Consider the following 14,555-nt stretch of genomic DNA (forward strand, 5'->3'; position numbering starts at 1 on the left):
ATATTCATAAATGGTTTATTTTTTATGTTGACTGGCCAAATCTTAAAATCTAATTTATCCCGACCTTATAAAAAGTGGGAAGTTACCTTTATACCCTCAAAATTGTTTATTTACATTATTACCCCCACAATAATTAACACCTTCTGCCTTCAGCTTTCTCTCTCCTCTCCATGTGTCTTTCTCTCCTCTCCATGTGTCTGCGAAAGAGAAGTATTAAGTGCTGAATTTCATCTCTATCCGAATTGCCGAAGAGAAGTGAATTCAGAATTGCAAAATTCATCACTTCAATGGAGAAAGTTCTAAATTTACAAGAAAATTCTAAATTTACAATTCTCCATTGAAGTGCTGAATTTTTAAATTCTGAATTTACATTTCCAATTGAGAAAAAATGATACAAGAGATGACATCAAAGGAGCATTTCGTGGTCCATCGGCTGGTGACGACCACGGTGAGGAAGGGGGTACGACAGCACAGCTGCCTGTCGAGGGGGCGGCGGCGGAAGATGACGGTCGGACTTTATGGGTGGTGGGTCACCGGTGCCTCTTTCTCTCTCCTCTCTATACAGTGCAAAAATACAAGGTTTGTACAAAATATTACTTCTGAATTGTGGCCAACAATTGGTTTAGTATTGATTTATACTCACAATTTTCCCACCAATCAGAGATAGACTGTGTTCTTCTTTTGATAGCTCAGTATTGATTTATAGTACTTAGTTGATAAATAATTGAGTATGGTTTTTTAGTCGCATAGTTTAGTATAGAGTATTGATTTTTGCTCCTGAATTTGCCACCAATCAGGTCTGGGCTATTGTTCATTTTCAACTGTTGAAATTTGTGACTATAAATTTGAAGGTTGTGAATAAAATTTGGATAGGCAAAAATGGTTTTTGATTGTTGTTTATTTGATGGCTATATTTGTAATAGTATAAATACATTGATTAGATTATTGATTTTTCTAGCTGGGAAATTCATAAAGTGAAATTGATATGTAGTTCATATTCGTGTAAATCAATGGCATGTTTGTGAATTAGTGTGAGTCTTTTGTTCAATTTTTATGTGTAAAAGTACACCATTTGGTATATGATTTCAAACTTTCAATACATCTACTGTATTTTGCTCTTTTTTTTTACATTGGGTGATTTCACTTTATCTCTTACAATTATAAAACTTATCTTGGATATTATTAGCTTGTTTATGCTACTTGTTGGTACTTATTGCTTTAGTTTATGAAGCAAACAATTCTACAGTCAATTGCCCCGCTCTATTGTTTTTGATTTGTCATGAAATTCTCCTTTATTATTGAATTAGTTATACGCGCCAACATTGTTTAGTCTTGATAGTTTACATTTATGGGCATATATATATGTTTTGAAGTTTAGTCCGCAACAGGGTCTGAAGGAAAGAATGTGGGGATGTTGATTTGGTAAGGATCAAACTTTAAGCTTTATTAATATTCGGGTAGGGTATCTTATCAGCTTATGTCAATCTTTAGAGCAAGGCTTCCTTTTAGTTGGTTCACTCTACAATTTCAGTTCGGGGAGGGAGGACTTGAGTACTTGTATCCAGAAGCCTTTGATTAACCTTTAAAACCACTCTGAGAGTATTAGAGCTTCAAGCACAATGTCTGCATCGATAGGCTTCATAACCTATCTATCAATTATTGCTTCTTCTGGTTCGAATATGATCGTAGTAGACCACATCAGAAAAATTCAAGTGAAGGTTTATTGAATACTAAATTTCTATCATCCCTTCATCAAGCTTCTGTCATTATGTGACGAAAATGTGTGATTCCAAGTTATATATTGTCATGGCTTTATTGCCTCTGTGATGCAGATTGGACTCCGCAAAGGATGTAACTCTTTAGCTGAGGCACGCGCTGCTGGGTTCAGTGAAGAGAATAAAACTTTAGGTGAGATGTGGGAGACCATTTCCAAAAGTGATTTTGTGATGCTGCTGATTTCTGACTCTGCTCAGGTTTATGTCTCTCTGCAATCTTGCTCCTCTAGCGTGGAAGTTTTATTTTCTCACATTTCTCAATTGCATATTTGAATTAGTTCTCAATTGCATATTTGAATTAGCGTGGAAGTCTTTAGCATTCTTGGGTTGTCTTATGGATTTGTTTTGGGGCATCTGCAGTCTTTGGGAAAGGAGTTTCCCAAGAATTTCAGTGTGATTGTTGTATGCCCAAAGGGAATGGTGCCTTCTGTAAGGAGGTTGTATGTCCAGGGTAGAGACGTCAATGGTGCTGGAATCAACTCTAGCCTTGCCGCTTACCAGGTTTGATTCTTTTCATTGATTCTTGCTAATGCATTGTTGGCGGTGTGCCTTTTCTTATGCTTGAATTTCCACTCAATATAAACGTGTTTCGTCACTGCAAAATTTGTGTTTTGTTTAGTATCTTAGACTTCTGGACAAGAGCGTTACAGTATGTACTATTCTTTTCTATCAAAGAAGATAAATTATATCTACAATTTCTCAGTTACTATTAATTTTAACTTCTATCTCTAATTGGTGACTCAGTTAAATGGATGAATTTGAAAGGTCTACTCAATTAATAAGTAATTAAATGAGAAATAGAATAAGTCCATGACAACATTAGTTACTGCCTACTGAAGAACCAAACGGTTGTTGATGCAGGATTATGGTACAAAATAACTACGATGAAAGGTGGAAGAAAGCAAGTAGGGATTCAAGGGAATAATCAAAGGTTAAAAGAAAGCAAGAAAGCAGGAGTACAAATCAGAGCTATTTACAAGCAGCAGGTTCTCGAATTTACTTGTCCAACAACTGAAATTTTCACTTCTATATGTGATGGGTAAGCACAATGTTTCTTTTACCCCATGAATTCCCATTTTTAAAAAACCGATAAACTTCACATTATTTAAATAAGGGTGTTTCATATTGTAGCAGATTTCCCAAAATATCCTACAACATCAAAGACAAGAATGAGTGCTCGACAACGGACGATTTTAGGGATTCCAAAACCTAAACGCCAAAAGCAATCAAAGACAGGTGAATGTCTCTAAATAATAAGCTATGCATTTCTCTGAGTTTTTAAAGAGTTGTCTCAACTGAATGTTTATTCAAAACTGCTTATAGCTGGTGCTGCAATAAATATCGGCCAATCGCTGCCTACTAAGCCCATGGAGTTGCCTGCCCCTCATTTTTGTGATAAGTGTCGTGCCATAAAACTAGCCTTTGAGTCATTGCATTTTTGTTGCTGTGATGGTGAAGTTGAAATTGCTTCTAATGCTTTACCCCCTGAATTAGATAAACTTTATACTTCTAATGACGATGATTCGGATCATTTTCAGACATATTCTCGCCTTTACAATAACCTCTTTGCTTTTAGCTCAATTGGTGGATCAATGGATGGGGATATTCATAAAGGAATATATGCTTTGAAGGTTCATGGCCAAATTTATCATAATATTCCTGACCTCTTGCCTGATAATGAACCACCACAATATTTACAGCTTTACTTCTACGATGCTATGTTTGAGGCAGAAAATAGACATCGTCTTTTTCCAAACTTACGTCCGAGTATAATTTCCTTGATCATGGCTATTATGCTTTTGAATCCATATGCCAGGTTTTTCAAGTCTCTTCGGGAGACTGAAGTCACTGAAGAGACTGAAATCAGGCTCAATAAACACCCCGTTCTTGATCAACGTGTTTACAATGCTCCGACATCCGAAGAAGTAGCTGTAATATGGAGTGAAGGTACTTCATCTAGCCAAAGCAACAACCCACATATCATTGTTCATGGGAAATCAAACAAGAGCCATAGGATATATCATTATTATGGCTGTTACGACCCTCTACAATACCCGCTTCTATTTCCTCGAGGTGACTGTGGGTGGCATCACGGTTTACTAAAAATGTCTCACGGAGGACGGTCCCAGGTGGAAGACCTTTCAAATATTGTCATTTCAGACAATGTTCAAGAGGCAGCTGATTTGGTAACTGAAGAAGGTTCTGGTAAGACAACTAATTGTGACTACTTACACCAAAAACATGTTATTTCATTTATGTCATTCCCGTATTAATCATGTAAATGTAACTACTTTTATAAAAACAAATGGAATTGCAGCTGTTGCTCGGGGGAAGAAAGGCAAGCTTATTTCTTGTAGGGAGTACTATGCATACAAGTTTCAAATGCGTGCCGGAAATTTCATCCTACGGGCTGGGCGGCTGTTCTTGCAATATATTGTAGACATGTATGTGAAGATAGAGAATACTCGGCTGGATTTCTTTAGACAAAATCAGGCACAAATTAGAGCTGAGCTATATCAAGGTTTAGTAGATACACTTGAAGGCGGTGAAGCAAATGCATCGAATGTAGGTCAGTGTGTTATCCTCCCTCCTTCCTTTTTAGGGGGGCCTCGTGATATGCAACGACGTTATCTCAATGCTATCGCTCTTGTACAGCGTTTTGGGAAACCGGACTTATTCATAACAATGACCTGCAACCCAAATTGGCCAGAAATCAAAGCAGAGCTGGCACACGGGGAAAAAGCACAAAACCGACCCGATCTTGTAGCTCGTGTTTTCAGAGCAAAGCTTATAGCACTGGAAAAAAAAAATAAAAGAAGAACAAGTGTTTGGAGAGGTGGCTGCGTTCATTTATGTAGTTGAGTTCCAAAAACGTGGCTTGCCACATGTTCATATGCTCATTATTGTAAAGCCGGAATTTAAGATAAAGCATCCAGACTCATTTGACAACTACGTGTCCGCTGAAATTCCTTCCCATGAAAACCCACACTTACGAAAAGTGGTCTTAAACCATGTGATACATGGCCCATGTGGGAAGGATAACCCTGAATGCCCATGCATGAAGCATAGAGGAATGGAAGGGAAGTGCAAATACGACTACCCTAAGTCTTTTTCTAATATTACAACAAGCCATGAAAGTGGGTATCCTGAATACAGACGTCGGGACACAGGGGAGTCTATTGTGATTCGAAGGAAAAGGTTGGACAACCGTTGGGTCGTTCCATATAACCCTTATCTATCTGCCTTATTCGACTGTCACTTGAATGTGGAGGTATGTTCAACAATTCAAGCAGTTAAGTACCTTTACAAATACGTTTATAAAGGACATGATCGGGTATCATATAACATACAAGCTTCATCAGGCCCTGTAAATGAGATTGAGCAATTCCAAGCAGGCCGTTGGATATCCCCTTGTGAAGCCGCATGGAGAATCTTTGGGTTTGACCTGTTTGAAATGAGCCCACCAGTAGTAACATTGCAAATTCACCTGCCTAATCAGCACAGTGTGAGGTTCTCTCCCAATGAAGAACTAGCCTCTGTTGTTTCAGATAGGCGCCGAGCCCGTACTTCATTAACCGAGTTCTTCAAAATGAACAACACTGTCCCAAACATACCAAAATACACATATGCAGAATTTTGTGAGCATTATGTGTGGAATCATGGTACAAAAACATGGTCTAAGCGGGCTAATGTGCGAACTGCAATAGGGCGTCTGACTTTTGTGGCTCCATCTGAAGGGGAAAGATATTTTCTCAGGCTGCTACTAATCAATGTAAGGGGACCAAAATCATTTGAAGATTTACGAACAGTCAACGACCACCTTTGTGCAACATTTCAGGAAGCAGCCTTGAAACTTGGCCTCCTGGCAGAAGATGACGCCGTTGATAAATGTATGGCAGAGGCTGTTACTGCACATATGCCAACAGCTTTGCGTAAATTATTTGCTACAATATTGATTTTCGGAATGCCAAGAGATCCCCTAGCCCTTTGGCAGAAGTACTACATTCATTTGTCTGAAGATATCAGACACCAAAATCCAGGAATGGAAGACAAAGTGAAGGCCCTTACTGTGCAAGGGGTTGAGCGTTTCTTAGAAGAAATGGGGAAAACTTTGGAAGAATTTGGCCTAGGGGTGTTGATAAGCAATGCACACTCCGGACTACGACAAACAAAGGATATTGCTGATGCACTCAATGCCACAATACCGGTTGAATACATTGAAGCCATTGACAAGCTCAACCTTGCCCAACGCAATGCCTTTGATTGCATCATTAAACATGTGCAGCTTAACAAACCCGGTTCATTTTTCGTTGACGGTCCGGGAGGCACTGGCAAGACATACCTTTACTGTGCATTGTATGCTGCTGTTAGAAAAATGGGCAAAATAGTTCTTCCAACAGCTACGTCCGGAATTGCTGCCTCAAACATAGTGACTGGGAGGACAGCCCATTCACGTTTTAAAATCCCCCTTGATCATACAGCTTCCATGTCTTGCAATGTATCTAAACAAAGCAGCTTAGCTGGTCTTCTACGAGAAAGCTCCTTGATTATTTGGGATGAAGCATCAATGGCAATCAAGGAAAACGTAGAGTCATTAGACTTGCTTCTTAGGGATTTATGTGATAGCCGTACAGCTTTTGGTGGCAAGGTTGTCGTCTTCGGTGGGGAATTTCGGCAAGTATTGCCTGTGGTACCCAAAAAATCACAAAAAGAAGTCGTACAAGCGAGCTTAGTCTCTTCTTATCTATGGCATGGTTTCAAACGAATACGCCTTAGTCAAAACATGCGAGCACGGACAGATCCTGCATTCTCTGATTTCTTGCTTGCTTTAGGGGACGACCGTATGCAAACAGAAGAGATAGCTGACATTCATCTACCAAGACAACTGGTTGTGCCATTTGAGGATGAAAACTACTCTCTGGACTAGCTTCTCAGCCAAATATTCCCGGAACTGACCGCAGGTAGTTTCAGTTCCAGCATCTTCGCTGAACGTGCAATCTTGACTCCCCTCAACGATGATGTTGATGAGATAAATACTCTGCTAATTGCAAAACACCCAGGTCAGGCTGTAACCTACAAGAGTTTTGATGTGTTGATTGATGAAGATTGCAAAATTTACACAACTGAATTCCTAAACACTTTATGCCCCGGAGGAATGAGTCCACATGAATTGGTTCTAAAGGAAAATTGCCCCGTTATTCTGCTGAGGAACCTTGCTCCAGCCTCTGGCTTATGCAATGGGACACGACTCATATGCAAAAGATTCTACCCAACATGATTGAGTGTGTAATTGCAACTGGCCATCATACTGGTGAATATGTATTTCTGCCACGCATTGACTTGCGGCCCTCTGCCTCAGCTAATTACCCGTTCCAGTTCCAGCGAAAACAATTCCCAATCAAGCTTTTTTTTGCTATGACAATCAACAAAGCCCAGGGACAAACACTCACTCAAGTAGGGATATACCTTAGACGACCTTGCTTCTCTCATGGACAACTATATGTTGCCCTTTCTCGGGCCCGGAATTCTAAACATGTAAGGGTACTGACCAAGCCTACAACTGAAGATCAGCATGTATACAGTGCAAAAAATGTTATTTCGTTTGAGATCTTACTACGATCAGGTGTTACACAACAATCTCCTTCAAGGTCAGTATAATTACAACCTCTTGATTTATTTTTAATAATGTATGCCGCTCACAATGTGTAGCTGCTAAAGTCAAAACCATTCTTTTATGACAGGAACAACTGAAACAGGAACTTCGGTCTGCTTATCTTCACGATGTCCCGTAACCAAAATTTCAGCCAATTTAAAATTCCAAATGAAGGAGAATATTTCAATAAACTTAGTTCATCTTTAAATTTAACAAAATGTTGTTGTTTCTTGAAACAATCTATTACTTCTTCTTCTGAAAATGACAAGCAACTACTTCCTAATTACTGTGTCTTTTGTTAAGATTTCTACTTGGAATGATATCTACATTATATGAATGTTGTCTTGCTTCAAAATTACCCCTTTATTTCTTTCAAAATCATTTAAACATAACAAGAGTATAAGATTTTGGTGCAAGGACGGTACCCACCATATATGGCTGCTCTGATGAAACTATAGTTCTTCGAGCATGCATAAATGTAAATTCTAAGTTAGATGTGAAACTGGCAGCACAGTTGTTATGACAATGATCATGTCAACAGGCTCTAAGAGTAGAACACTGTGACCAAGTTCATGTCATCTCTGCAGCAAAACGACTTTGTATTGCCAACTGTCGTGAGTTCATGTTTTACTTGGGAGTCAATCAAAGACCTCTTATTATTAGTGATAATAAAAAACTACAGGTATTTCATGTCAAGTAGCTGTTGTGCACTGATTTTGTTTGTTCTCTTCTTTTGGTAAAGTTATGCTGAGTTAAGGATTGGCAGTTGTGTGTTTGAATTTCTTGCCTGCATTAATTTATTTAATTATCGAGATACTTTAATTTCTGAATGCTTCTCTGTTTTATCTCTGACATCATAGTTTTCTGATATAATCTATTATTCTTTTTTCAGCTCATGCATATTATTGATGAAATGAGAATCACATTATTTTGTACATGCGCTAACTTTTTTTTTTTCCTTTGGTTTAGATTCCATAATTTGTGCCAGCCCAATAAAGGTTCATCCATTGACAGATGCATTTATATGCATAATGAGAATATCTTGAGGTTTACTCTTATCTCTCCAGATCAGAGAAGAGTGAGTTCCAATACTCTGTATTACTGCTATATAATAGTCTGCATTCTTTTTTTGGTTTCACGAATCAATACTTGTCACTTCCAACCCAAATCTGTTTGCTTGGCATATTGGTTAGAGTTGAGTAGGTGAACCAACTTAAGGTGGTGGGCTAAGGTTTGGTCTAATTCACTAGATAGCAACTTTCAGCAGGTTGAGGTTTAATATTTTGTCTTTGGTTAATAAATACTGCTAATTGCCAATCACTAATTTACAATGGGGAAACTGCAATTCTTACCACTCTTAACTCCAATTTTTGTCCTAAGCGACTTTTCTTTTATAATAATAATTTACTGTGATTTATAAACCCACCAACTCTGCTGAAAGAATTTGACATTTCCTACTCTTGTTATTACAATCTTGCTGTTTTGCTTTGATTAACTCTATTATTTTCTGTAATTTTGATTTTTTGAGTTGCTGATACATTCTTTTTAACTTAGTAATGGCAGATTATGACAGAAAATATACTGGGTCTTTAATAATTTGGTTCATTCATTTTGACATTTCTACTCTATAGACTACCATTTCTTCAGTCAGAACAAACTTCACTTCCATATGATTCTTTGGTTGGCATTCCACATAATATTCATTAGGCTGTTAAATTGAGAGGTTATAGTACATTTATTGCGCAGCATCTTCTGTTAACAAACAGTCACAGGAAGCTTCAAATACTACTTAGAAATAATTAGCAATAATTACTCCTAATTACAAATAACTACAGTATAATTCTTTTCAAATTCTTTGCATTTAGATCTTATTATCAATACAATTAAACTCTAATTAAAACCAAGCACAGGAAATGCAAAAGTTTGAAACTGAAATATTGGTCTTAAACAACAATATATATCTATATATATGTGGTTTATTCTCTGTCATTTCCACCAACGCCATCCAAAGTATCCTTCACTTTTAAAAAAGGTCAGTATTGTTCAGTAAACAAGTATTATATCACATTGGTCATATCCATATCGTTTCTTAACTTACCCTTTCTGTTTTGCATTGTACATATATATTGCTGCAGAGTTTAACCATGAAGCCAGAACAAACTTCACTCGGGAAACTAACTCCAAGCACCAAAGCTTACAAAGTCAGAGCCAAAGTGATAGAAAAATCTCAGCCACAACAATCACCAAACAAGAAGCGCTACCAACGCCTTGTATTTGAGGATACTGAGGTATGTTCACTTTCTTACTAGGCACTAAAAACAGTAATATAAAATTTACAACTGCTTGTAATTCTGCTATCGGCCATAAAACCAAAAAACATGAGGAAAATACAGATCTCATTCACAGATTTAATCAACAACCAAATTACCAAAAAAAAAAAAGGAAACTCACAACTTCAACACCTAAAAATCACTTACATATTCAACATGACATTTATTAAATTAGTTTATACAAAATGTCATGATTGCCGAGCAAACAAATCTATGAGTTAAACACTATAATTTACATTGCCATGCAGTAAAAAGACTTAAAGAAGCAGGGTCACTTTAGATATGATCAGGTCGATTGGATTTTTATGGCACATATATTCACTTGAACTGTGCTATGCAGGGTAACCATCTTGGAGGTACTCTTTTTGGTGATGAAATAGACACTTTCAAGGACGTCCTGCAACTAGGGAAAGAATATGAGATCGCAAATGCTCCACTGAAACCAATAGATCCAAAGTACCAAAAAAGAGAAGATGAGTGCCAGATGACATTCGGCGGACAAACGATCATTGAACCACTAGACCCAACTACAGGTCCAGTTCTGCCAAATTATGTCTCCATCAACTCAATTCCAAAAACAAGCTTAAAAAATGAACGCTTTGGTAAGTACAGTGCTAACCAACATCAACTATATTGGTAACAACACTTTATGTAGCAGTCACTAACCGTATGTAACATGTCACACAGATTTGCTTGCTGTTGTCCTTTACATAGAAGAGGTCAGGAAAGTACCAACATCAGGAGGAAACATGATGGATGTACGTGAAATCATAGTCACTGACCAAAGGTACGTAAACAATGACGATAATAACCTATTATAACAATGTAATCCACCATTTATACAAAACTACAAAAGTATCCATGACTCTATATGCCATGATAAACAGCACTGAACAGCCGCTCACCATCTCAATGTGGGGAGGCCTTGCTATTATTGACACTGAGAAGCTTGCAGGTTGGGTGCTAAGCCCAATAGTTGCAGCCTTCACTCACTTACGACCAACCACATATAAAGGTAGCCTATCATATCTTCTCAAATTGTTAAAATACCTTAACACACTGCCTAATTCAAAACCTTAAAAACATGTAGGGTTCTCCCTTGCAAGCTCAATGTCAACTACTATCATCTCAGATCCTACGGGGGAGGAAGCACATGCTCTTCGAACATGGTAAGCAATGAAAAACACGATATACTTACAATATCTAATGCTAATCAACTGTACTAAATTCGTTCAAAACATCCTAGGATGAAAGAAAAACAAGAAATGCTTCTTGACCAGGAAACAAAAATACTCCACATCAGAACACCATCAAGAACTACAGCAGCGAAAACTATCAATGAAATTGAGCAAAAAAATGTAAGGACAACAACCCACACCCCGCTACATAACAAATACCTACCTATTAACAGAGGACTGATGCATTTTCATAAATCGCAGGCTGCAAACACAATTCAAGAAGAACGCCATTGGATACAAGCCACTGTCCCTGATGCTCAGTTGGAAAATCTGCTTGCTTACCTAGGATGTAACAACTGTGGAAAGCGCTGCCAAGAAGCAAAGGACGCAACTTTCAAATGCCTACACTGCTAAAAAAAAAAAACAGTACTGCCGCAGTCAGGTAAGAATCAATTCAAATCAACAAATGCAACAACTACAATAACCAAAATACTAATGTCCCTTTACACACAGGGTAAATTTCACAATCGATGTGAGTGACGCCACTGGGACACTAAGACTCACTGCTTTTGCTGAAGACTGTGAAAAGCTCATTGGTCTCCCTACTTCAGAGATATATGAGAAGAAAATGGCGGTAAGAACGGAAAAAAAAGGGGGAAAGGCCATATAATTCAAATAAAAACTCAACAAAAACAGTCCTTCGAATCCCGCTTTCTGATTTTATTTTGTGCATTATTGGGCAGGGTAATTGGCCAGAATTTGAAGATATAGCTAGCAACCTACAGGTGAGGACCATCAAATTCCAAATAGCACCAACAACTTCTCTAACTGGAATCGGGGTGCTCAAATGGGCTATCAAATACGTTGAGATTTGACGACACATGAAAGTGCTGCAACAAAAAACAAGAAGTAGTCGTTTGTCCTAAAACGACACCTTATACTTAGCTACATATTTACAATAATTTAGTACTACCATATAAGAACACTTTCTGCATATCATTATATCTATCTAAGTACTCCGTACTACTAGGATTAATCTTAAATTATGTGCCATGTAAATACTCTTTTATTGAAATCAAATAATAAATGGCAAGTTTAAAGATCATTGAACCACTCCAATTGATAGTCACAACACCAACTCATTGCAATTACAAATTTCAATTACTGTACATTTCAAGCTAATAGCACCACTCCAATATGATAGCCACGTAAATCACAATTCCCTTTACAAAACAACAACCCACAAACAACTCAAATAAAAAATAATTAACCCAAAAAACAACTACCATAACCTCATAAACAAAACACAATCTAAACAAAAAAGGCAAACCGCTCTGCGCGCATCGCGCGCGTTGGCTCCCCTAGTATATATAAAGAGGAGTTTTTTCCCGAGTTTTTAGAGAGCCACGTAGGATCTAATTTTCTCAGCGCGCCATGTAGGATTCCAAATCTTAGGAGTAGCCAATTAAATAAGAGATTATTAATTTCTTTTAAAATTAAATAATTCAAATGCCACGTAAGCAAAATTGGCGAATGAGATTTTTAAGTTTAAATTAATAAAATATTAAATATTATCTTTTAATATTAGGAATTTTATCTAAATATATAACAAATATTAGCTCATAAAAAAAATAATAAAAAAAATCAAACAAACCGTGCATTGCACGGGCTTCATCTAGTTGCACCATAAAAGCATTTATAAGGACATTATTGGATTTAATTTTTTATTTTTTAATAAGAATTCAAGACTCGTTTTTGTTTATTAATATCTTTAATTAAAAATTAAAATAATTTATAAAAAGTCGCTATTACCATACGTCCATACATTAAGGTATCCAATGATATTTCACATGACTATGGTTATTGTATTTATGAGTGAGAATTGTGGTCAAAGTTTTAAAGTTTAAATATAAAAATAGAAACATGTATTGGAGATTAAGGGAATATTTTGTAAATAATAATAAAAGTTGTGTAATGTCAAATGTGAAATTTTTGTGAGAGTGTGAGACTACTCCATTATAACAACAAAAGGAATAACCTTATGGAATCATAAATGTAAGAGGCTAAATTCATGGGGAAGAGGATCAAGTAAGATAAAAGGAAATTGTGGATGAGATTTGTGTGACTACTCTTAGATAGTTAGATCCTATAGTTTGAAATTGAAAGACTATTGAAAATTCTATGTAGTAATTGAGAATCTTAATTGCATTTTTTAAAGTGAAGGTTTTGCGTGAGACAGTTTCACGTGAGTCCGGTTTATAATGCACACACCCATCCCCCACTCACTGCCACTATCACTTCTACTGCCACTACCACTACCTAGCTACTTGTCGGTGGCCGGCGACCACCCTCCCCCTCCCATCCTCCGGCGCTGGCGACCCTCTCCCACTCATTCCACGACGAGATGAATAAAGATTGTTGTCTTAATCGCGAATCTCAAAAGCAGCATGTCGATGGTGGTACTATCAATGGGTTTTCGTCTTCTTCTCGATTATTGCCTTTTGATGTCAATAATAATTGTTTTGTGGAAGCATTTAAACTTTAAAGAGCTTTCTTAATAAATCTCATATTGCAAATCATCTACCGTTTTTAACTCCCTAGATAATGATCTCTCATCCTTGCACTAATCAAGATTTCACCGTCTTTACTCCTCGTATCACTATAGCTCATAGAATTGTCATACAAGGAGGAAAAACTGAATACGAAGAATCTTTGATCCTGATCGATGCAGTATAAGCCATCTTTCAGAGGCAACTTGAACTCTTGTACATCGTAGAAAGGATAGATTCCTCAAAATACTGAACTAATCTTACGTGAAGTTCCAGCCAGGTTCAAAATTTTTCGGCGATCTGATAGATGACTATAATAGCTAATTTCTGACAAATTTAGCCTATCATCTGATATATATATAACCTAATTTCTGACAATTAAAATATAATTTCTGATATTTATAATATAATATCTGACCATTATAATGTAATACGGAGTATCTGACAATTAAGACCTAATATCTGACAATTATAATATGATACCTGATAATTATAATATAATATCTGACTATTATTATCTAATTCCTGACACTTATAACCTAATATCTAATATTTATAATTTAATCCATGTCTATTATTATCTAATTTATGACATTTTTTTTTAACTTTTTATTTTCTATTTGTATAACCGGACTCACATGAGTCCGTTCTACACAATACTTTATCATTTTTAAAATAAAATTTTAACACGTGAATTAAGGAGGTGTGGTTCATTTAAATCGTAAGCTATTAGCTAGCCATTAGGGCTCAAATTAGCTAAAATGATGATTAGCTTAAAAGCTTATGTGACATGACAAACTAGTTTAATAATTAGCTTGTCATTGGAGTTGCTCTTATTTATGTTCCGTCGAAATGAAAGTTACGAAGTATAATTTTATACTGATAAACTATCCTCGTAAGAAACAAAACCATCCATCAATCAATTAATAATCAATAATTATATACTAAAAGACACATGCAATTTTCTGGTGTTTTTTTTTTTTTAAAAAAAAAAATCTATTTAGGAAGGAAATCTATTTCATAAATAAAAGAATAAAAAAGATTTAGTGTATCCTTCTTTATACTATACA

At 36.6% G+C, this 14,555-nt stretch overlaps 2 protein-coding genes across 2 annotated transcripts; both read left to right on the forward strand.

Moving 5' to 3' along the window:
• Positions 1–1,619: 1,619 nt before the first annotated feature.
• On the forward strand, positions 1,620–7,053 carry LOC145610513 (uncharacterized). The gene is made up of 9 exons (XM_081665837.1): positions 1,620–1,718; positions 1,833–1,973; positions 2,136–2,276; positions 2,615–2,807; positions 2,910–3,011; positions 3,099–3,980; positions 4,093–4,538; positions 4,687–6,616; positions 6,737–7,053. The coding sequence occupies exons 1-9, from the start codon at positions 1,620–1,622 to the stop codon at positions 7,051–7,053; spliced, it is 4,251 nt and encodes a 1,416-aa protein (XP_081521963.1).
• Positions 7,054–7,365: 312 nt separating this feature from the next.
• Positions 7,366–11,811, forward strand: LOC145610514 (uncharacterized). Its single transcript, XM_081665838.1, has 12 exons — positions 7,366–7,423; positions 7,517–7,539; positions 7,970–8,110; positions 9,564–9,716; positions 10,099–10,360; positions 10,446–10,545; positions 10,646–10,713; positions 10,849–10,927; positions 11,005–11,116; positions 11,198–11,256; positions 11,450–11,570; positions 11,680–11,811. The coding sequence occupies exons 1-12, from the start codon at positions 7,366–7,368 to the stop codon at positions 11,809–11,811; spliced, it is 1,308 nt and encodes a 435-aa protein (XP_081521964.1).
• Positions 11,812–14,555: the final 2,744 nt, after the last annotated feature.

The sequence above is a fragment of the Chenopodium album genome, chromosome 24 (genome assembly GCF_948465745.1).
Source record: "Chenopodium album chromosome 24, dcCheAlbu1.1, whole genome shotgun sequence".
Taxonomy (NCBI): domain Eukaryota; kingdom Viridiplantae; phylum Streptophyta; class Magnoliopsida; order Caryophyllales; family Amaranthaceae; genus Chenopodium; species Chenopodium album.

Bases quoted from the DNA above. Each gene is read 5' to 3' on its own strand.
- LOC145610514 (XM_081665838.1), top strand. From the start codon at position 7,366: ATGTTATTTCGTTTGAGATCTTACTACGATCAGGTGTTACACAACAAT. The intron at 10,361-10,445 runs GTAAGTACAGTG...CATGTCACACAG, and splicing joins CTTAAAAAATGAACGCTTTG to ATTTGCTTGCTGTTGTCCTT. The intron at 11,117-11,197 runs GTAAGGACAACA...CATAAATCGCAG, and splicing joins ATGAAATTGAGCAAAAAAAT to GCTGCAAACACAATTCAAGA.
- LOC145610513 (XM_081665837.1), top strand. From the start codon at position 1,620: ATGTCTGCATCGATAGGCTTCATAACCTATCTATCAATTATTGCTTCT. The intron at 3,981-4,092 runs GTAAGACAACTA...ATGGAATTGCAG, and splicing joins GGTAACTGAAGAAGGTTCTG to CTGTTGCTCGGGGGAAGAAA. The intron at 4,539-4,686 runs GTAGCTCGTGTT...ATTATTGTAAAG, and splicing joins CACAAAACCGACCCGATCTT to CCGGAATTTAAGATAAAGCA.